The 22,691-nt window shown below is 37.1% G+C and overlaps 6 protein-coding genes across 6 annotated transcripts; 3 read left to right on the top strand and 3 right to left on the bottom strand.

Annotated features, from left to right (window-relative positions):
* Positions 1–1,366: 1,366 nt before the first annotated feature.
* C922_03047 (hypothetical protein) lies at positions 1,367–2,212 on the bottom strand (the record flags this gene model as incomplete). The annotated part of the gene is made up of 1 exon (XM_008818639.1): positions 1,367–2,212. One exon carries the CDS (start codon positions 2,210–2,212, stop codon positions 1,367–1,369), a length of 846 nt encoding a protein of 281 aa, XP_008816861.1.
* Positions 2,213–5,668: 3,456 nt separating this feature from the next.
* On the top strand, positions 5,669–6,409 carry C922_03046 (hypothetical protein; the record flags this gene model as incomplete). Its single annotated transcript, XM_008818638.1, has 1 exon — positions 5,669–6,409. One exon carries the CDS (start codon positions 5,669–5,671, stop codon positions 6,407–6,409), a length of 741 nt encoding a protein of 246 aa, XP_008816860.1.
* Positions 6,410–7,413: 1,004 nt separating this feature from the next.
* C922_03045 (hypothetical protein) lies at positions 7,414–7,605 on the top strand (the record flags this gene model as incomplete). Its single annotated transcript, XM_008818637.1, has 1 exon — positions 7,414–7,605. The coding sequence occupies one exon, from the start codon at positions 7,414–7,416 to the stop codon at positions 7,603–7,605; it is 192 nt and encodes a 63-aa protein (XP_008816859.1).
* Positions 7,606–8,476: 871 nt separating this feature from the next.
* C922_03044 (hypothetical protein) lies at positions 8,477–9,928 on the bottom strand (the record flags this gene model as incomplete). The annotated part of the gene is made up of 1 exon (XM_008818636.1): positions 8,477–9,928. One exon carries the CDS (start codon positions 9,926–9,928, stop codon positions 8,477–8,479), a length of 1,452 nt encoding a protein of 483 aa, XP_008816858.1.
* A 2,265-nt stretch (positions 9,929–12,193) lies between these two features.
* C922_03043 (DNA mismatch repair protein MSH2) lies at positions 12,194–14,626 on the bottom strand (the record flags this gene model as incomplete). The annotated part of the gene is made up of 1 exon (XM_008818635.1): positions 12,194–14,626. The coding sequence occupies one exon, from the start codon at positions 14,624–14,626 to the stop codon at positions 12,194–12,196; it is 2,433 nt and encodes an 810-aa protein (XP_008816857.1).
* A 2,372-nt stretch (positions 14,627–16,998) lies between these two features.
* Positions 16,999–19,479, top strand: C922_03042 (hypothetical protein; the record flags this gene model as incomplete). The annotated part of the gene is made up of 6 exons (XM_008818634.1): positions 16,999–17,167; positions 17,370–17,477; positions 17,607–17,745; positions 18,040–18,142; positions 18,288–19,221; positions 19,352–19,479. The coding sequence occupies 6 exons, from the start codon at positions 16,999–17,001 to the stop codon at positions 19,477–19,479; spliced, it is 1,581 nt and encodes a 526-aa protein (XP_008816856.1).
* Between the last annotated feature and the right edge of the window lie 3,212 nt (positions 19,480–22,691).

Here is a 22,691-nt window from a genome sequence, read left to right as displayed (position 1 = left end):
AACTACAGCCATGATGACAGGGAAAAGTTGCACATAATTTTCGTCCAGTTTGCTTTTTACATATGGTGGTGAAATTTTTTTTTTTTTTTATGTATGTATTTATGTAGTAGCCTTTTCATGGACATTCTTTAAAAAAAAAAAAAAAACGAGGGGGGAACCATTCCACCAAAAATGAGAAAAGGAATCCTTGGGGTCGATTTGCTCCCACGCGTAATTATACTCGAAATGGGGGGAAGAGGTTAACTTGCTGATGGAGTTTTTCTTTCCTTTCTGGGGGAGGTGCACAAATGGGGTACACTTTATCGCGACCCTGTGTTTGGCCCCCTCGCCAAAGCCAACTCAGCAGTCAAAGTGCGCCATTTTTTACGCAGTGAAGTTCTCAAGGGCATGGAGCACGGACGGAGGTGAATACACATTTGCTCATTTCGCGACATCTTCCAAATAGCCCACCTATTCGGTTATTTCTCTGGACATTTACACTAAGGAAATATTACTCTTTACTTGCCCTTTCTGCTTCACGGCAGCACTTCCAAACGCGCTATATGGGAGTCTTCTATCCCCTTAGCACTTTTAAAAAATGGCGCCGATTTAATGCCGCTGTCATAATGGTAAATGGGCGTACAGGAAATGGTGCGTAGAATATCCATGTGTGGAACTTTAAAATAAAAAGCGCCGTACGGCTGATCCGGTCCCCAAGCGCATATGCACGCTCGGACGCTCCCACGATACGTGTGTGCGCGCACGCTTCGCCATCCTTCAGAACGTGTTAGCCCCCGATTCTGCGCAGTGGTCTGTATGCGCTCACACGGACGTGGAAATGGGTGATACATAGGTGGGTGACTACATTAATGGGTGGTTATTATATGAGTGGCCTACATAAATGTGTGGCTACATAAATGAGTGCCGTGGCTATGCAAAATGTATGGATAAATGACGATACGTGTGGATGCCCAAGTAAACACGGTGTAAACGCGTGTGCCTTCCCCCTTGGCAACATTTTAAAAGCTTATTAAATGGCGAAAAAAGAAAAAAAAAGCATACGGGTGCTCTCACGTGGTAAGCATCTGTATGGGTAAATATATACATATATATATATGTATATATATGCATGTGTGTATGTGTGCGGGGGCGAGACCGTGAGATGAGCTGAGCCCCGGAGAGAACCAATTAACGTGCAGGGGCTGAAGTGCACACATTTTGCCATTGTTCATAAAAGGAGTGATTGAACAAATTTAGCCATTTCGTCAGAGGGTAGAGGATTATTTTTTCTTGCCTTGCCCCCAGGCAGCACACCTGCTACTATGGTGTGTAACTCCATGACACACCTTTTCATGGGTGGACCTCCCTAGCAGATTCAGCGCACGGTCTACTCAACCTTTGTCTTTTTGACATCCGTTTCATCGGTAGTGTCCACGGCGTCCTGTTTTCTCTTATTGGTTTTTTCTTCCTTCTGAGGATTTTCAGTATCCTTTGTCTCCACATCTAAATCGTCTTTATCCAAATCTTCTTTGCCTAAATCGTCGAGCTCTTCCTCCTCCAAGTCGTCATCCAGTTCATCATCATCTTCGTCTTCATTGTCATTAGGAAGAAATTCCTCATCTTCATCTTCATCTTCTTCCTTAAAATCAGCTTCATAAAAATTTTTCAGTGTATTATCTTCTTCATATTCTTCATCTTCTTCTTCATCAGAGCTTAACACTTCCACTCCTTCCTTGTTGTAACAGTCTATGATTTTAATATTAGGTAGGAAGGTAAATAATTCTTTGCGATAGTTAGGGTCATCTGCAAATGGGTTAAACTGAACACCTAAACGACTTAAGTTTTTTAAATCCTTCAATACTTCGAAGTCTTTTATATTTTTAAAATGATTGCCTCCAATCTCTAGTGTCTTTATATTGGGGAATGTCTCCACAATGTACTTCAACACATCAGCTGTGCTTAGGTGATTGTCCGTTAACTCTAGCACATTTAGGGTTTCCATCTTTGGTAGATTCCCCAAGGTCTGTATTCCTGTTTGGTTGAGACTTAGTCTTTCTAGGTGAGTAAATTTGTTTAGCAACGCTACGTCTTCGCTCCCGATTGCACTGAACTTTTTTCCGTCTAGGATTAGCTCCGTCAGGTTCTCATACGCGTTTTCGTTCGTCGCCTCCTCTCCATCAGCTGTATTTTCCTTTTTCCATTTCTCGATGCGTTCTTTAATGGCCTTTTCCATGGTTCGACAGGGGTGAGGGGGGAGCAGTTGGAGGAGAGGGATCTTATCTTAATCGCGGATAGCGGAGTCCGGGTGAGGAAAAACCGATGCTACATAAAAAGGGAAGGAACGGGGCGCGCATGAGTGGATCTCATTTGGGGATGGAAAAAAGAGGCGCAAGCGGTAGACCACTTTGAGCACGCACGCGTACATACATATGTAGGTGCATAATATGTACATATAGATGCATCTGTATGTACATGTGCGTGCTCAAAGTGGCGAAGTCCAAAGGGCATGCATGCACCCATCTGCGCACTCGAACTGTGCGAAGAGTTCGCAAAAAAAAAAAAAAAAACGGTAACGCGGGGGGCGCAGTTTTGGGGGACTAAAGTGGGGTACTTAACATGCGAATGGAGCGGTGTGTGCACCACGAAACGGAAATGTGCACACATGCTCATTTGGGATTCTATTTCCCCACAATCGTTTTAATGCTCGTTCGGATTGAACAGAAGGACACATCTAACATTATGAACAATTTCGTCCAAGCGTGTGCTCCGTCCAAGCGGTGAGCACTTCCTATGCCGAGTCCTGCTTGGACGGATCACACGCTTTGGAAATTCACCAAACGGAACCAAATCCAACAACATGGGCACACGCTAGCGGCACCTCTGCGCGCTATGCGATCAAACAAGAAAAGCCTCTTTAAAACTGCACACTACTTAACACATGTGAACAACGTGGCTTCCTAATGACACAAACGGTTAATAACGGGGGACCATACTACGAGATGCAAAACAGGGGCAGGAAGATACGTCACTTTTTGTACTTTCTCACATTTGGCCTTGCCTGTGCCGGTTCAGGGCACGTCGGTGAAGAATACTGGTGGTGCTTCTCTGCCCAGCCATTCCTCTTTACGCGAGAAAATAATACGCTCATACACACGTGGGAATGTATTTTCCTGCTAATGTGTGTACGAGCGTGAGTGAGCAGAAAACACCAGGCATGGAGGTATTTGCCACGTAGAAGGGTACCCATCCATGCGGAGCGAGAGTTCGCGCAGGGATGCGTGGGTGGCGTAGAAAACGCGTCACACGCGAAGGTACGCAGGCATATAATACGTACACAAATGAACATAGATGCAAATACGTACACGTACATGCTTATATGTACGCATCTGCACAATCTGCGCTGCTTACGTGTTATTGCTATAGCCCTGGCGAAAGGTAAAATGAGACTGGCGAGCTCCTTGGAAGGGGATTCTCTCCTTTACGTAATGACTGTACTTTGTATTTTATTAAGCTTTAACCTTAGAAAGCAATAAATTATTCAGTTCTGTGAAAATAAAATGTCATGTACGCAGGTATATCATTCAATAAAGCCGAATGATGGGGGAAAAAAAAAAAAGTCAGAAAAAAGTGAATTTGTAGATATAAATTTAAAGGCGAAATTATTGCATATTGGCATTATGTGCTATTTTTTTTTCTCTCCAAAGAAGGGTTTTTCATTATAGGTACGCAGCCACGAAGGCACGCAGATACACATGTACGCGAATGCACGCATGCACTCAGGTAGTCCCATGGACATATACATAAAAGTACGGTTTGCTATTTTTTTTTTTTTTTTGACCCATTGACTATTTTAGCTTTGCCGTTTTGCTTATAGCTTTTACGCCTTATAAACGGCGGGCGCATTAATATACACGGGTTTATTCACGTACGGATGTTTCCCTTTCTGTGCTCACGCTCTTAAACGCAATTTCTAATGCGAGCAAATGTGCCTCTGTTTTTTTTTTTTTTGCATTTCCCTCTGTTTATACTACGCTTGCCTTTCTGTGCCTATCTTTGTTCAAACTTACGTGTACCGCGAGGGGAAGAATGGGAAAGAAAAGATATCGTAAAGTCACGCACGTTGAAATTTAACTTGGATCAGGGATGAAAATTGGATGGTACTTCTTTTGAGGCATATGTATGGAGGAGGGGAAAAAGAAGATGAAGAAGAAGGAGGAGGAGCTTTGGTGATACTTATTCTTTCTCCGTTTAAAGTCGAAATGGAAATTTCGCTTTTCACACTTTTAATGAGCGTTATATGGATAAAGTGATGTCCATTTTTCTTTTTTTTTTCTTTTACGTAAAAGTTTGACTATGTATAAAAAAAAAAAAAAACCACGGGGTAATGGGGAATTTTCTATGGACTTAAAAGTATAATTTCCCGTTTTTTCCTCATTTGAGGTTTCTCATTTTAGCTGACTGACATAGTATGGTTTGTCTTCCCATGTGAAGTATGCCTATGGCTAAGAAAATCACACACAAATGTGCGCAGTATGTGTGACGCAGGGTGTGTCATGCCCCTCTCTCCAGCTAACTTGAATTTGTTTCGCATTCTATGGCTCTTATAATGTTATCCGTTAACGTTCCACGTGTGTCCACCTTTTTTACTTTGGCGTGCATGCATGTCCTGTTGGAGTAGGTACGTGCGTTTATTCACCAATTAATGCGCCACTGTGTGCACAGAAAAAAATGGGTTCTTTTTTTCCCTCATGGGTGAAGTGAAAGGTATAAAGAGGACGAACAAAGATAAGCATGATAAACTTTTATCCCACTTCGCGAACAATCTCTTTGGAGAAGCACTGCACAAAAATGATAGATCACCCCATTTGTGTGTTTTTCTCCAGTTTCTGCCACCCACCAGTCGTCGTTTAACTTATAAGTTAAGGATGGTCCTTTTTGTAGGTTGCGTCGATTGACGTAATTAGGCACTGCTCCACTGCTCTTGTTCCCTTACGGGTAAAAAATGCATCCCTACGTTCTCCAACGTACAAACAAGTTGGATGTTCTCCTGTGAAGAGTTAATCCATCGACCCAAGAAATGGCCGTGTAAAGGAATGAGCTACGTGTGCATCCCCCCACTTTATGGGTTATAAGAAAATTTTCCCACCCGTTTAAAATCAGGGGTTCATATTCACCATTTTGAAATCGCCTACCAATTTTGACCTTCCCACTTGAGTTGCTCTCGCTGGTCAACAGAACCAAGTGCGAAGGTTTGTTCCACCCTTCTTTCCACTAAACGTACATGCGCTCCGCGTAAATTGGCCAAGCTGCGAAGAGGGTGGCTACAACTCGGCGCATATCCTCCACGCACGGTGTTTTTGTTTTTGAATGCGAAATGGTGCCCTGCAGTTGTAAAAAAAAAAAAAAATATATAATATAATAATTCCTTCCTGTTTTTTTCTCCCTTTTTTTCTTCTCCTTTTTTTTCCCGTTGCAAAGGAATACAAGAAGGTTATCATCATCCACAATACGCTGCGTTGCCGTACCCCATTTTTAAGTCAGCAAAAAAGGGTCGTCCATATCAAAAACGGCGATTCATATATATACACCATATTGACCGCAAAGAGAAAAGGCCATTTTCTTCCTCCATTATTCCCCCCCATTATTCCTCCCCCATTTGACACTTCATAATAAACACATACATGTCGGTATGCCGCTTGTGGAGTACGTAAATGAGGAGGGGTACAGACTTGACGGGAGAAAGGAAGACGAATGCAGGTTTATAAAAATCAGCGTGGGGAACGAAAATATATTTACGGATGCAGACGGATTTGCATTTTACGAAATAGGGAACACAAAACTGTTGTCGTACATACAAGGACCAACTGAATTAAAGAAGTCGGAAGAAAAGTGCTCAATAAAATGTGAAGTTTTCCTCTCTCCATTTAATGTGTATGAAAAAAAAAAAAAAAAAACCAAAGCTAGTGTAACAAATGAAATAAGTGCATACATAAGAAATATCTGTGAAAATATTATCCTCCAGGATTTATATAAAAATTCAGAAATAAATATTTTCCTTTACATAATAGAGCGTGATGGAGGGGTGAAGCATGCTGCCATAAATACCTGCATCCTGGCGTTAATTGACGCAGGCATAGCGATTAAGTACTTTATATCTGCCTGCTCAGTTTTGTACTTACAAAATCGTATCCTTGTGGACGGCAACCAGTTAGAAATTAACTCGGGGGCCCCGGAACTTACTATGGTCATTGAACTCAACACTCATAAAATTGTTTTGCTAGAATTTGATGCGGAGGTCCCTATTGACATTTTCGAAGCCATGGTTCGCACCTGCATCGACTGCTGTGTTAATTTGGGCAACGTCATGAAATTAACTGTAAAGGAAAACGCCATCAAGCTGTTGTGTTTAAATAATATGTTAAATGCCTAACTGGGGAGCAGGCGGAATGGCATTCGTTGCACTTTGTACCAAGAACCACCACGTCCGGATAAGAATCATTGCCACGCAGGATGATCTATGGCCAACCGCCGGAAATTAATTCCGACCCTTTTTACGGGCGCGGATGTTTCCACTGCCTTCGGTCGTATGTGTGTACACTCTTTATCTTTATTTTAATTGTAATTTTTTTTTTTTTTTTTCCTTGTAATTGCGTGGCCAAAACTGCCTTAAATCTACCCCCAAAAGAAGGGCAACTTCGCCGATCCATTTGAACCAATAAATAAAACAAATAAAATGAAAAATAATGTAGCATTACATGCAGAGCGTCGCCTCTTCAGAGGATGCTTCCCTGCCCGAAATGCAAAATTTTCAGCATTCCAGCAATAGGGGGGACACCCCGTTTTGTTTCACCTGCAAGGGCAACTGCCCCCCCAAAAAAAAATAACCCCTCTCGTGGATTATTTTAAAGGACATATAAAGGAGCTCATACTTGTTGGGCTTGGTCTTCATTCCCGTGGAAAAAATACCAATAGTGCACTGCACAAAATGCCATTTTAATAATTTCCTTTGCGTTGCCTACCAATCGAAGGGAGCATCATCAATGTCCTGCTGTTTAATCGTTGGGGAAAACAAAGCGAGGGAGTTACACCACATTTCACATGGACACGCAACTGAGCAAGAGGAAGTGACCAACTCGCAGCAAACATCATTCTTTTTTTTTTTTTCCTTTAATGTATGCCATCTTCGCATCATCTCAACCCGCCAGTGGAAAAGCATTGCAAACATTTGGCCAATCATATGCTCAGTACTTGTTCGCCTACTTGTTTGTTCACTCCTTTTTTGTGACCCCCAAAGTGTCATGTTAAAACGCCCCATTTGTTACCGCCTAGGGTTTTCTCATAACACGGTGTAGTAAGACATCTTTTCGATTTTTTTTTTTTTTTTTCTTTTTAGCTACCTGACGTTTAAGTAGGCAAGAAAAAGTCCCTCTCCTAATGAACGGCGAATACGCGAAGAAGCCACCAGAATACGCATGGGATGTAGACGTCGGCCTAGATGCTATAGGACAAAACATTATCGATTTTATTTTGTTTTGCGGCTTCATAACAAGCATTTTGGGCTCCTTCTATTTTTTTTATTGGTTGAAAAGTCGCGAAATGAGAAATATGTGCAGCAAAAATTATTAGAGGGAAAAAGTTCCGGACACACAAAATGTATGTAAGTATGTATAGATGTGATGATGGTGATTACTGTGAGCTTTTAAGATCAACGGAGGATGCGATGGATGGCTTTACGCCAACGGGGAACTATAAGCGTGCGGCCGATGCTAGGTTGCCAGCACATACAAACTCGTGCATACGTACGTAGGCACATTTTGTAGAATGCATGCCTCCCCACATAAAAATCCTCACTTATTTTGTAAAAAAAAAAAACAAGGCACAGCGCTCACTCACACACACGCATATGCATATATTTTTTTTCATCTTCTTGCCAGTTGAACGGGGACACATACTCAGCTTGCATAAAATACGAGGTGCTATAACCGGTAAACCGCTCACATAAACATATCTCACAAAGTCACCAAGGAGGAAAATGAAACACAAAATTGGGACAGCACCACATGGTTATTTTCTGCTGTTTGTGTGAACCACATCGGCAGCAGTCTTCCCCCACGGTGTCCACATGGTGACTTTTCCTTGTGTTAAAAATTGAAAGCCATTTACAACACAAATATGTACTTGTGCACATCTGTGGGGAGGGGACCCTAAGTGGTGAATTCCCCTCCCTTCCCAGGACACACCCACAGGAAAGCAATGAAAACCAGAGAAAAGCAGAGAAAAGCAAAGAAAAGCAAATAAAAACAAAGAAAAGCAAAGAAAAACAAAGAAAAGCAAAGAAAAACAAAGAAAAACAAAGAAAAGCAAAGAAAAACAAAACAAAACGACACGAGACGAAACAAAGAGGCGCTAGCGTTTAACGTACCCTTAAGAGATACCTTTGGACATGCCGCTGGACATGCCGCTGGACATGCCTCTACACATGGAACTGTCAATGGCGCTAAATGTTGACCCGCTTAAAAGACACGATGACGTAAAACAAGCAAAACACCGTTATGAGCATGAGGGAGAAGGCGAGGGTCCAGAACACGTACTGGTCGCTTTCAAAGCCGTTTTTCAAGTTCATCCCAAAAATGGCTGCCACGGTACCAACAACCGTTATGATGATGCCGTATATCTTCAACCCTAGCTCTAATTTTAGCACATTATTTCTTGCGTCGTCTAAATTAAGCTCTACCATTTGGAGCACGTCATCTAACGATTCATCAGTTCTATGTATGATTTTTAAAAACTCATCAATTTCGTGGGAGTAATATTCTAGCAACATTTCCGTGTCCTCATTATTAGGAGTAGGATCACATTTTTCCCATAATTCTGGTTTATCTCCAAAATAGGAGACCTCTAATCTTCGAACATCTTGGTCATTATTTAACACTGCATGTATGGCTTTATATACACTCTGTACCTTCTCATCAATAATTTTTAGCTTTCTCCTCATTTCGGTCAATTTGTTTATACATTTGTATATGCTTAAATTGTTACTTATAATTTCGAATAGTTTCTCCGCTTCACATATTACGGGTTCTATTTCGTTTTTCAGCTCCTCACATATATCAACAAAGATGGCTTCTAAAATCAGTATTTCGAAAGGTAAAGAATCTTTAATTAACGAAATGACTTTTGCATTTTCAATAAAATATTTACACATCCTTTCTTCCTTCTCTGCAACTTCAGGAATTGGACTGTTTGTGAATGTCGGAATGTACAGTAGGAAGTCTTTAAATATGATGCACTTTCTATAGGGTAGATTGATAAGGACACAGTTCCTCTTTGGGGATATATCAAATCTGGTGTTGCTATTGCTTGAGAGTAGTTGTCTTATATCTCTGTATTGGGCTAGACCGCTCGAATTTATCGGAGTGTTTTCTCCTTTTATTTGGTGGACTATCTTTAACAATTCATGCGTTTGTAGTGAGTACTGTACTGTTTCTCCGTTACTTATTTTATGAACATAGTGTTTTAAATATTTATTAAAGCATTTAATGCGTACCTTGAAATCGTCATTTTTTCCATATTTTTCCGTCTCTTTGCCGGAACCTCCTTTATTTTCTTTCAAGTAGGGGAATATTTTTCGACAAAAATGAGCCTCTTTACACTGGCTGCTTTCCCTTCCGTTTTCGTCCAGTGGGCTCTCATACTTGGAAAATTCCTCGTTGCCGTTCCTTGTAAACCTCGTTTTGAGGTAATCCATGTATATATTTTCACTTCTTATTTTCTTCTCATTTCTTTTCATTAAGTTTTTCATATCGTGGTGTTGGTCTGCGTGGTATTTGGACCTCCCCTCTAGCGTGGCACCCTGCTCTGCGTCCTGATTATCATTTCCTTTAACTTCTCCATCATTGTCACTCATGTTAAGCAGGGGCTTGTTCAGCTTCTTCTCTTCAGGCATCATTTAGGAAACCAACAGAGGCGAGGGGCATTTGGGCAGTGTATATATATGTAGGCATATATAAGTGCACACGTGCGCAGGGGGTCAACATACACCCAGGTACATACGTATGTACATACGCCACATATATATATGCACCTATGGCGCTAGCAAGCTTAACACGAATGCGTGATGACGCCGCGTAGAGACAACTTCACCTTTAAGGAAAAAAAAAACGCAGAGAGAGAGCAGCGACGGGGAAGATTCATCTACATAATCCCAATTCCTCCACTCGGTTATCCCCAATGCTACACACTTTCACCATGTACATATTTATACATGTACGCGGTAACAAATGGCACCAATTTATTTGCCAACCTTTTTGTACCTTTCAAAACTGAAGGAGTCAAATTTGTTTAAGATTTCTCATAATAATATATTACCGTCAACGCTGCATTTTTTTTCCTTCCCATTTTAACCTTAACCTTTGTATAAAACTGAAAAGTGGGGTTCAAAAGGAAGAGAAAAAAACAGAAAAAACAGTGCTCCATTTAAATGTAAAGCGCAAACAATTATAACGCATTTTATGGGAACATTATCGTAACCTTTCATAATTGTTCACTAAATTTTTGTTAGACTCGTATAACTACCCAGTTGGGTTATAAAACGGGAGCGGGTGAAAATCCAGAAAAAAATATGTACCATATATATATCTATATATATGACGAAGTGGAGCGGGCTACGTAGGTGCTCCTAACTACGCAGCGCGGTGTGCGCAATTTTGAAATTTATCAAACCAAGGCAATATAGTATACAAAGCTGAAACGGGTGGGCACCCGCCCCGGTGGAAGAATGGATAAATGTATACATACCTATATATATCAGCCGACCCCGCAGCGTTCTCATGTAAATTTAGCCTACTGTTCAAATTTAAAAAAGCTCACCAAAAAAATATATAGCCAAAGTGATCGTGGAGGGACATGGAAAAGAGAAAATCTCCAAAGAGAAAGAGAGAAAAATTAAAGGGTGCGTTTAGCAGAGCACAAAATTAATACCTTTGTGGACACCACTCCAGAGAGGAAGCTTACAATAGGGGACAAATGCGTAAAGGGGCACGATCTGAAAAAATTGACACAACATACTTTGTTCAACATATGCATATGTACTATATGTTTATATGCTTCTCCGTGGCGAAAGACAACTTCCCTCCTCGCACAAAAAGACCGAGTCGATCACAGCGACTGATGTTACTGCAATTCGTTGAGTGTGGGTATAAAGTTTGTTTAATGCTTTATTTTTAATTAAATGATGGGGAGTCACGAGGAGGTCCTTCGTTAAAGGCCAAACAAGCAAAATGTTGCCATGTTACTGCGCACATCGCCGATATAAACATGTGAGGTGCCGAAAAATGACACTTAATAAAAACGGCCGATGCACCCTTTTTCTTTTTCACTAAGCATGAAAAGAAAAAGAAGAAAAAAAAAAATAGAGGGTACTGAACGCGTCAGCTTTTTCGCATTCTATGCATAGTAATTATCATTTGTTTTTTTTCTTTATTTTTTTCATTCTTTTAGTAAAGAACACTTTGAAGTGCTTTTCCCTTAGCTTGCGTTTGCTCCCTCATGTGCGGTACGCCTTACAGTTGGTTAAATTTTTTCTTGATTATAAATAATTTATCCAATTTTTTCCTTTCTTTTGCATGTCTTTGTACCTCTTGCATTTTGCGCCTCTCATGGCAAACTTGGAGTCTCTTTACGCCGCAGTATATTTTCCGGGGCTCGCAAACAGATGGGTTCACTTTAAACTTTCAAGAATGTCACATTGCGCCCTTTAACACGCAAGAAGGTGAATAAAAAAGTGTTAGCCATAATTTGTTGGAGTTTCCCCGTTTTCAGGGAAAAAAAAAAAAAAAAAACATTAAACAGTGCGGTTCAATATATTAGGCAATTTATGTATGCTTTTTTGTGTCTTGCAAAAATGCATGTTTTCAAAATGAGAAGGCAGATATTCTTCGGAAAAGAATAAGTGATCGGGGGAGGTCCCGCAAGAGTGGCACATTTGTATCTACACTGGGGGGTAGAGGTGGAACAGACCAAGTGTATCCCCTGTCGATATAAGTTTGCGCCAGACAGTACTGATCAAAAGTTTAAAAAAGGGTTCACGTACCGACGCACAGATTGCTTTAGGCAAATTCAGGCCAACGTAGGTGAACACTTACACATATATACTTAGCGGCCCCACTCGTTTCAATTCTGAAAACATCCTCGCGGGTGCTGCATTGTTAAGCGGTTAATTAGTCATCTCCTTCAAGTAACTCTTCTTGGACATGAATCTCTTCATAAACTCAGTCTCACTGGAGGAAGAAAAGAGGAAATTAATTTCGTCCTTAATTTTCATATAGTTGGAAATTTTATTCTTGTAATCTTCATTAATACTGGAGGATGTGTCAATGTTTAGCTTTTCCTTCAGGTAGTATTTATTTTCCGCTGACTCCAGTTCTTCTACTTTTTCGTAGGCCTTTTGAATGACATCTTTTGGTAACTTGGCTATTTCAGCAACATTGACACCATAGCTTTTGTTCGATGCACCGTCCTTAATTTCGTACAAGAAGCAGATTTTTTTCTGCTTCTGATCGATGGTGGTTTCGACATGTCTGTTGACCACTCCCTCACAATGATAAGCAATGTTTGACATTTCATGAAAATGCGTAGCAAATAAACAGAAGCATTTTATGTGATCCAAAATGTATTTGCCAATGGACCAACTGATTCCTAACCCTTCATAGGTAGATGTGCCCCTTCCCAATTCATCAACAATGATAAAGGAATTCTTGTCTGCATTTTTAACAATAGCAGATGCTTCTATCATTTCGGATAAGAAGGTCGATATACCTTTTAGCTGAAAATCAGAAGCACCAACCCTACACATGACTTGACTAAAAACAGGAATTTCACAAAAGTCGCACGGAACAAACATACCTATTTGAGCCAGGATACAAATGATAGCTGTCTGTCTGATGTACGTACTCTTCCCTCCCATGTTGGGTCCAGTAACTATTATCAATCTGCTTTCTTTTTTATTCATGTGAATATCATTTGGAATGAAGTTACTCAAATTGTGTTGTATTTCTAACAATGGGTGTCTTGACTTTTTCATAATTACATCCTCCCCATCTTCCACTACAGTCGGCCTTACGTACGGAAAGGGGGAATTACAACAAACAACCGCGAAGGATACTAACACGTCAAAGGTGGATACAATATCTATAAATTTTTCGATCACGGGTGTGTAGGTCGACACGGCACATATGGTCTTTTTGACAATTTCTAGTTGCAACGTGCTGTAAACATTTAAACAATGCTCATACTCTTTACATAGACGTTTTAAGGTGCTTGTTGTGAACAAGAATTCGTTCTTATTCATGCGAACTGATATGCATTTTTTATGGTGTTGAATTAGGGTAGAATCCTTCTTGGATACTCTAAATAGGAATACGTTTGTGTTACAATCTACCAGTCGAATGTCCTCCCTGTTCATCCTCTTATAACGTCTGTCACATTTGTCTGAAAATAAATCCTGCTCAAGGTCCTCCTTATGTCTTTTAATTTTTTTCATTAGAGCATTTTTCTCGTTTGATATTTCTTCCAGTTCTTCATCAAATTTTTTAGAAATTAAATAAACTCTGTTTTCTTCAATTTCTTTCAGATCTATGGTCATTTCAATCATGTCTAACAATTTGGAGAAGTTATTTAATATTTCATGCAGGGGGTTCACAAGCATTTCAATTACTGTTTCCTTGTGTTTCCCTTTAATTGATAGTAAAGAAAAGTATATTTCCTTAAAGTCCAAAATGGCATAATACAGCTTGACAATATCTTTCAGAATCATTTCTTCATTATATTTGAAATTCCCCTTCATTTCGTTATTTTGATTAATCCTCTTTAAGTAGTGGTTTAGTTTGTCCAACTCGGGGATCCTTTTCAGGTAATTACAATACACACTGTTGCGAAAATCATCCTCTTCTATGAACGTTTCAACGATGTTTAATCGTTTATTAATTTCGGCAACACTTCTCAAAGGCTGCGTTAACCAAGACATTAACTTCTTATACCCGACGGTCGTGTTACACTTATTTAAAAATTTTAGCAAGTTCGTATTGTTACTGTAACTATTTGTGTTCTTTTTGTTGGGAAGTATATTTAGTGCACTAATAGCTCCCTTGTCCAATCGCATGTACAGATTCATGTTGTGTATGTTAATGCTGCACTGGTGGTGTATGTCTTTATTTTCTTTATGTTTGAAATGGTTAATTAAAACCATTAAGCACTTACATGCGTTTTCTAACTCCAAATGTTTATCGTAATTTCGAACGTCGTCATTTTGTGGAATTATTAATTTTAACTCCTCTGTCAAATTTGATACATCGTATTTTTTCCCTTCCAAGGCAACAGCCTTTATATTACATATTTTAAATAAATTTAAAAGCCTCTCGTTATCAACCAAATCCTTCATTCTGTTAAAAAAGCACTTGTATGGCCTCTTCTGTATCAGCAAGGATTCCAAGGCCGTGAAGTATCCATTGTCAATAAATTCGGTCATCAAAAATTCATACTTTAAATAATTATAGAAACATACACCTAGTGTTTTCTGGTACTTCTTCGTGTCAATATAGAGGCAAAATATTTGTTCCTTGTTTAGTTCTACACCCTGGCTGCTTTCCATTTCGTCCTTTTTGCTTATTCGGAGGAAGCTCAACTCGAGAATTGTGCATAAGGTTTCTCTCTCGTGTGTTATGCTGAATTGCGTAATACTGTGGATGGGTTAGGTGCGCTAGATGCGCGAATTTGCACATACGTAGTAACTGCGCTCGGATATGCGTACACTATGTAGATACTTGTGCATTCACATAACTACGTCCGTGTGGGCGCAAATTGGTAGATTGGGCTCTTATGTAACACAGCACAATGCGCCTCTTAATCCATTTATCTCCCTTACAAAGGAAAAATTGGGATATATGTGTAGGGGGAAAACACCTCATTCACAAAGTGCACAATGGCGTGAAAGCTTTAAAGGCCAAATTGGGGGATTTAGTTTAGCTCAAATTTGGGAAAAACCAAACTCCACAAATTTGATAGAAATCGAAATGGAGAAAAAAAAGAAAAGGCAGAACAAAGAGGGATTTTTGTTTTCTTCAAATCGCCTTTTGGCCTTAGCACTTGACTATATTAGGATAGGTGACGTGGACGAAAGAACGTGCGAAGAGGTGTACGTGCATACGTCACCACTGTTAGCATAACTGTACAGATATACACAAGTATAATTTTTGTGCACGTTGGTACGCGAATCATCCGTTATAAACACACTTGACATTTCTATTAGGTTCCTTCCCCCCTTTTTGATGCGCGCGGAGAACCCATGTGGAAGCTCTCCCTACGTCGTTTCACTATTTCGAGTTGGTGTTGTACACGAGGTATATATATACATATATATATTTAGGGGTATACCCTTGAACAAAAATGCCCCCTGCGTACTTTTGTAAATATTATTTTCACAAGGTGACACTCTTTAGCTATTCAGCTTTTATGTACCATAGTTAAATAGTACTTGAAAAGTAACTTTGCCACATAAGATATATAACAATATACAGCACAAATTTTTCTTTTTCCTGTTAACTGGAGAAAGGAAAAATGACGAAATCGGTAATTTCAAAATTGAGATTATGAAAAAATTTATTTAGGTTTTTTCAATTTTTTTAAGAATTCACAATGTTAAAAAGGTGTGTACGAAATTATCTTCGCTTCGTTTCGCTTTGTTTCCTTTGGTTCTTTTTTTTTTTTTTTAATGGTTAGAATGGTACACGAAACGTGTAATTTGCGCAAAACTTTTAAAAAAATTCGTATGAAGACAATTTTGATTTCAAAAAAAAAATGAAGAGGAAATGCCTTTCGAAAGTCTCTAAACATATTTGCTTGATTAAATTGCCTAAATATATGACGAATGATGCTACACGCAATACGAAAAAAAGGTGATCATAGTCGTCATGTACATAATGCACGCTGAGCATATGTACCGATCAAATTGACATATCAAAAAGGAGCGTAACAAATTACGCACAAAAAAAAAAAATCATTGTGAAATTTCTTTCATTTTTATACGCTTTAAAAAAAACAAATGTTCCAACCCGCAAACGGCAAATTAATGTTTGAAATTGAAGTTATCAATTCCATTATTTACAAGAAAAATTGTCAAGTTCGGCATCCACGCTTTTGGTTCTTTTTTTCCTTTTGTGTATTTGAAATAAAATACTGCTAATTTTACCTATGTACAAATGTTGGATTTCCTTAATTTTAAACTTTTTCGAGTAACTGTGATGAAAAAATGACATTACGTCGTAAGCCCTTAAAATTTATCCGCTAAAACGAGGCTTTCTTTTTCTTCAGCGATGTACGTTTGCAACATTTTTAAAAAAGTTTATCAATTACACAGGCACGGCATAAGAAAATTTTTCGTTTTCGTTTTCCGCGCTTGCCGCGCTTGGAAAGGTATTGCAATAATTTTGTGCGCTTATAAATTTACGCTCGCATACATAAATATATATATGTATATATATAATTATAACGATATTTTTCCTCACCCCTTTTTATTTCACCTTTAAATGATTTTTTCCCCTTGCCAATTTTTCATACAATAAATACTCCCTTGTTTTGTTAAAAAATGTATGTAATAATATATGAATTCTTTTACAGGATTCACATTTTACAATTTTCATCTTAAGCAAAAAAAAGAAAAAAATATATCAACGCATTAGTTTATAACTGTACAATCCGTTTATGTGAACTATGTCATGTTTGCTCTTTTCTCAAACAAAATAGAGGCCCTTTTATAAGAACACCAAAAGAGGGGAGAAACATAAATGTGACGAACTATTACGTTTTGTAAGGAATAATGTTTTAAAGTACTTTAATTACAGATGAAATATGTAAAAATATAGAACATCCAGGATTTTTTTTTTCATTCGATCTTATACGATCGGCGTCCGTTAAAGCATCACTTAATTTTTGAAAAAAAAAAATTTTTTTTTCTTCTTCTACATAATGATTTTCTTGGGATTAAATAGTGATTACAATGCTAGAATAAATTTAAAAATAAAATTTATTGTGAAATCAATAATAAAAGTCTTAACTAAGCATTTAGTATTAATAAGTATTTTAAATCTGATCATCTCACTATGCTACAACTATATTGTAAATGCAGACAGTAATCGTAAGTGTCGGGAAGAGGAAAAATAAGCACATGTTTTGCGCATACACGCATACACATATATGTATGTACAGAATGACTCTCCTCCCTTCTGTCAATCTTTTGCGTCTGTTTTCTAAGGAGTGTAATTCAAATTAGATGCAAACCCCCTTATTTCACTCCATGTCAACACTCCATTTTTCCCCCCCCCTTTTTTTTTTTAAAGACCAGCTAAATATTGTAGCGCATTTATTAAGAGGAACGTTTGTTAGCTCCGTACCATCATGTTTAACTCTATCATTATTAATATTTTTCAAGGAGCACAGCCTAAACAGTAATTACCCCTTTGAGATGTCTCCATCGATGGAGATTATTGCGTCATGCCATGTCGAATATGCCCATGTATGCATGTGTACATATGTACACATGTGGTCAACGGCTCTTTCTCTTCTTCCACACACAGATTACAAGTACAAGGAATGGAATTTGATAAACGTATTATGCGTAGTATTAACCTTTTATAGCATATTTTACACGAAGACTGTTTTTTCAAAGGACTATGGGAACAACATATACGATATCCTCTACGTAGCATCTATATCGTAAGTGCATAACAACCGTTAACTATTTATTGTACAAATTTTAGAAGGACTCTTCGTCAGTGTATACATATGGAGAAAAAATAAAAACGTTCATTTGTTAAAATGTGCACAAGTACCATTATTGAAAGTTTCCCCCTATTTAGCACAGCATTGACACAAAATAAACGTCGTCTTAGATAAAAATAAAACAAGAAATATTGCCAGTGATTACCCCATTCCCTTAGCGCAACGTAATAATTTAAATCTGTCCATATGTACACGCATATGTTTACGACCCCCCCCTGCCCATCTTAGGTACATATTGCAGAAAAGATTCAATACCAGGAAGTTGAGCATTCATGATTTCCAACAATGCATGAACACGGAAAAGAAGAACATAATTGAGCTCATTCAGAAGGTAAACATTTAAATGAATTTTCCATCATTTTTTTTTTTTTTTTTTTTCCCTCGAATTTTCAAGTGCATATTAAATTTAAGTCGCCCAGAGGTTGAATAAACACGCCTATGCGTCTTAACACATAAAACATTTTCTTCTTTTGCAGGGAATAATCTTAAATATAATGCCACTTATTTGCTCATACGTACTGAGTTTCATTGTCGACATATTATTAACAATAATTAACAGCATTAGTTTCAACATTCTCGTAAGTATACTGACCCACCCATTTGATGTGATATTGAGTTTGCCAAAAATATACAACTTATCAAATATCTACGTTCTTACAAATTTTTCTTATTGCGTCTCGATACTTTCATCAATATGGATAGCGGCCATATTGGAATATCATTTTATAATTTTCAATTTCATATTTAATAAATATGACTGTAAAATACTGACGTCGATAGATAAATTCCCAATGCATAATCAGTGCTCTTATTATGATGAATTCTTCGTCGTTACGTGTATCTACAACTACTTGAAAGATATAAGCTACAGAATAAAAGGGAATAACATTGAGATAACAAATATGGACAGGAAGACCAAGTTGAAACTACTGTTATTTAAAAAATTAATATTAATTAATGCAAGTTTGAAATATAAAGATGAGATAAGCATCTTGAGTCACTTATGTAACCCTATAAACACAATATTATTTGAAGACAACAAATTTTGGAATGCCTACATAGATTCATGTATACTATGCATTGAAGATTTAATTGGTCAATTAAAAAAATATATAAATATTTTAAATCACGACCAAACTGTTTATTCTGTTGAAGAAAAGGCAGAACTGAAAAGTGTATTAGAAAAGAACAGAATAAATAAATTAAAAGATACCATAGTATTAACGTGTATATATTTAAAAGGAGTTGCCTTATGGTCAATTGCGATAAGCATTATCTGCAAAAATGTCATAATATCGGTTATTAGGAAGTTATCCTCCATCATAGTTTCCTTATCCTATGTTTTATTTGACTTTTTAAATTTCATCAAAATAAATGAATTATATGACCCATTGCACCACCTACTTTATGGTAAAGCCCCCAGTTGATTTTAGCTCCTGTTCCGTGCCCCACCGCTTGCCACAGTTTTAAATGAGCATAAATATAGACATGTGTGTAACATATATATATTTTTACCTGTGTATTCTCTTCCCTTTTTCAGAAATGAATTCCATTGTGGACATTTTTAAATTTTATAAAGAAGATATTTTAGACAACAAGTATCAGTACTCCTACAACTTATATAAAGGATTATCATATCTGTTCAGAAATAAGTCCCTAAGATACTAATCGTTTTTCGTGGAAACAGGAGAAATCACTTAATAATTTTATCTGGTTGTTACAGTATGTTAAAAAAGTTCCCAGCATTGAACATGCTGTAACAACGTGTTTATTTTTTTTTAGAAACATTTTTTAAAAAGACAATTTTCTAAAAAGAAAAAAAAAAGTCCGTTACAACATTCTTCATCATGACTCTATTTTTTTAGTTTTATTTGTTTAAAAAGATACAAAATTTGTTCAAGCTTTTGTGTATTTTGTAAAAATAACCATGTTTTTTCTATTAATGTACATTTAGAAAAAAACAAATTGATTGAATTAAGTCCTTTAACTCTGTTTACGTAAAAACAATTCTTATATGAAATTATATTTATGCACAAGTTTTTACAAAAAAAAAAATATATGCGTATTCTTACGGTTTTTTTAAAAATGAGAACTTTCTAAGAAAACTCTAATATTCTTAAATATTGAATTTCATATTTCTGTAAATGCAGCCTCCTACAATGTTTTGTCGCAAGTTTAGCACAAATTATCCGGAATTTTACCTTATGTATAACCACCGGACATTGAGGGAAATCTGTAACTTGAGAAGTAGAAATAATATCTGTGGTGGCTGTGTTCCATGACCTAGATGCAAGATTCTCGTAAGAGTTCCAACTACACTGCGAACAATTTTTATATGTGAAGTTAAGAAATAAATAATAGACCAATATAAGAAGAAGGGAGGATCTATGTCTTGGCACTACGGCATCGTTATACTGATCAAGGGTGGATGAATTGGTAACTCTATATCTCAGAAGATAATGGAATATAAGTTTTTATATACATATGACGCGACCAAACGAGGGAAGAATAAACAATAATAAGGAAATATATTGATAGATTTAATAAGTTAAGTAATTTTAACAGATGGTCTTATGTCAAATAAGGAAACGTTTTTTAAGTGGGAATTTTAGAAAAGTACCGAAGTCTGAATTGGACGAATTCTAAGGAAACAATGTATATCAATATAGACATATGCATATTGGGAATGAAATAAAGATTTTAGTAGTGTGTGTTATTTATATAATATAGGAATATGTTATACAGGATCGGAAGGATAATATGAATTCTGAATAAAGAATATTTAGTATCATGTCATGATTCTTATAGTGAGAAATGTTTTATCGAAACGCGTGTGTTCTGTAGTTAATGTTTTAATAACCATGTCGTGCACAATCTCCTAATAGAAGAGGATGTATGCGACCCTTCATTAACGTTTTATGATTCGAGAGAGAATGATATATACAATAAGAAATACACGGAATTTCAATACCGTTTGAATATTATGAATTCAAATATGAAAGGTATTTAATTTTTCCATATCTATATATTTTAATTGTTTTGTACGCCATATATTATATTTCTCGTAGTAATAGTTACTCTATGTTATGATTACCTTATTCATGCGATTTAAAAGGAAAACGATCCATTAGACTTATAATTAATGATATTATTCAATATTATGCTTTCATTCCGTAGAGTTCTATACGTAATATAGGGGAAACATTTTAGAAGCATTTTAATGTTTATAATAGGGAGATATGATTTTGAGGAATTTCATTACTAAATAATGTATTCTCATTTCTGGGACATGATTAAGTACTATACACCTACGCCTATTATTCCATCTGTGTTGTGTAGGGTGTTTTACGAATAATATGGAAGTCAGGATTTTGGAATATTCTTTCTATTGTTTTAGCTGTTGCATCTATGGTTAATGGACACATGTTATTAGACAGATGGGAATGAGGAGATTACAATGAAAGCATCAAAGCGGGAACCTTTCAGTATAGATGATGCGATTAGTGAGGTATAACAAGTTTCCTATACCTGTATATAGAGCTTGCATTCTATAATGCATCAAATAGTTTAGTTTAGGGATGTGAACAGTTTATTCAAGATCAATAAACACACCGCAGAACCATCTTACAGGTAAAAACGACAGAGCTTAGAGACCAGCATGATACAGAAGAGAAATCTGAGTAGAGGATGGGCCTCAAGCATTTTAAAGTCAGGTATGGTTAGGACATAGTCATCGTGGCATGATGTACACTATTATAATCCTCATAGTAGTTTAACTGCGGAGACTACAAATTTTGTGATGTGTTATTTTTGTGGGCATAATTGTATGTGTGCCACCGTCTACTAAATCAGTTTGGTTTGTTTTTGGATTAAGAGAATCCTTGATACAAATAAGAAGCTTTGTCTTTTGAAATTCATTGATGTCTATATATATGCATTATTTACAGTGGATGTCATACTTCCTTTCAGGGTTATTAGTCGTGAAAAATGAAAAAATTTATTGTACATAATTATCGGGGTTAACCTCAACGGGAGCCAGTAGTACATGGAACAAGTAGACTATGGATAAGCAATACATAGGAACGATAATTACAAGACGACAAACGACTGAATAGAGGGAAATTTCGCATATGCATGCGTAGACCATAGTATCGAGATAAGGAATAATATAACGAAATTCATAGGCCCCTATTAAGATATGTACTATGATGAACTACGCAAACACGGGGGATTATAAGCGTTGCATAAATCATGGGCCGAAGTCTGTAAGAGACTATTGTAGTAATATTTATACATATCATTAGGAAGCCGGAATCAGGAATATGCCATTATGATAATATATAGAAAAGGATAGATAGATGACTAAGATTGATAGCTAACACAGAACACGTTATATAATGCATTGATAAGGGAGGCAGTGGAAATCATGACAAAAAAGCATGGAACGAAGAATAAGGTAGGAAATCTGAAATATGAGGACAGATATGGTAGCTGGTTATTGTATTAAAACAGGCACATAGGTTCATAAAGTGTCTATACCTTCGTAAAAGGAAAGAATATATAGAGGGAGGCGATGCACTATTATGCAGTATGTGATCATTCCATAAGGATCAGGGTTCCGAGGGATATATTTTTTCCATATTTTTTAAATGATAAAACTCATGCAGAGATCCTTTAAAGTTTGAAAATAAGAATGATAAGAATGAGTGCACAAATCGTTTTAAACAGTAGATATAACTCAGAGAATGGTAAAAGTATCCAAACGGAGAGCATTATTCACTAGAACAAATCGCAAGTCTGATTGGAATAGTCTATGTATAAATATAAGATAGTCCAAAACAATAGGCTTCCAGAGGAGAAGATATATGGAAAATATAGGT

Source organism: Plasmodium inui, assembly GCF_000524495.1.
Source record: "Plasmodium inui San Antonio 1 unplaced genomic scaffold supercont1.12, whole genome shotgun sequence".
Taxonomy (NCBI): Eukaryota; Apicomplexa; class Aconoidasida; order Haemosporida; family Plasmodiidae; genus Plasmodium; species Plasmodium inui.
This window is presented reverse-complemented; position numbering and strand designations above follow the sequence as displayed.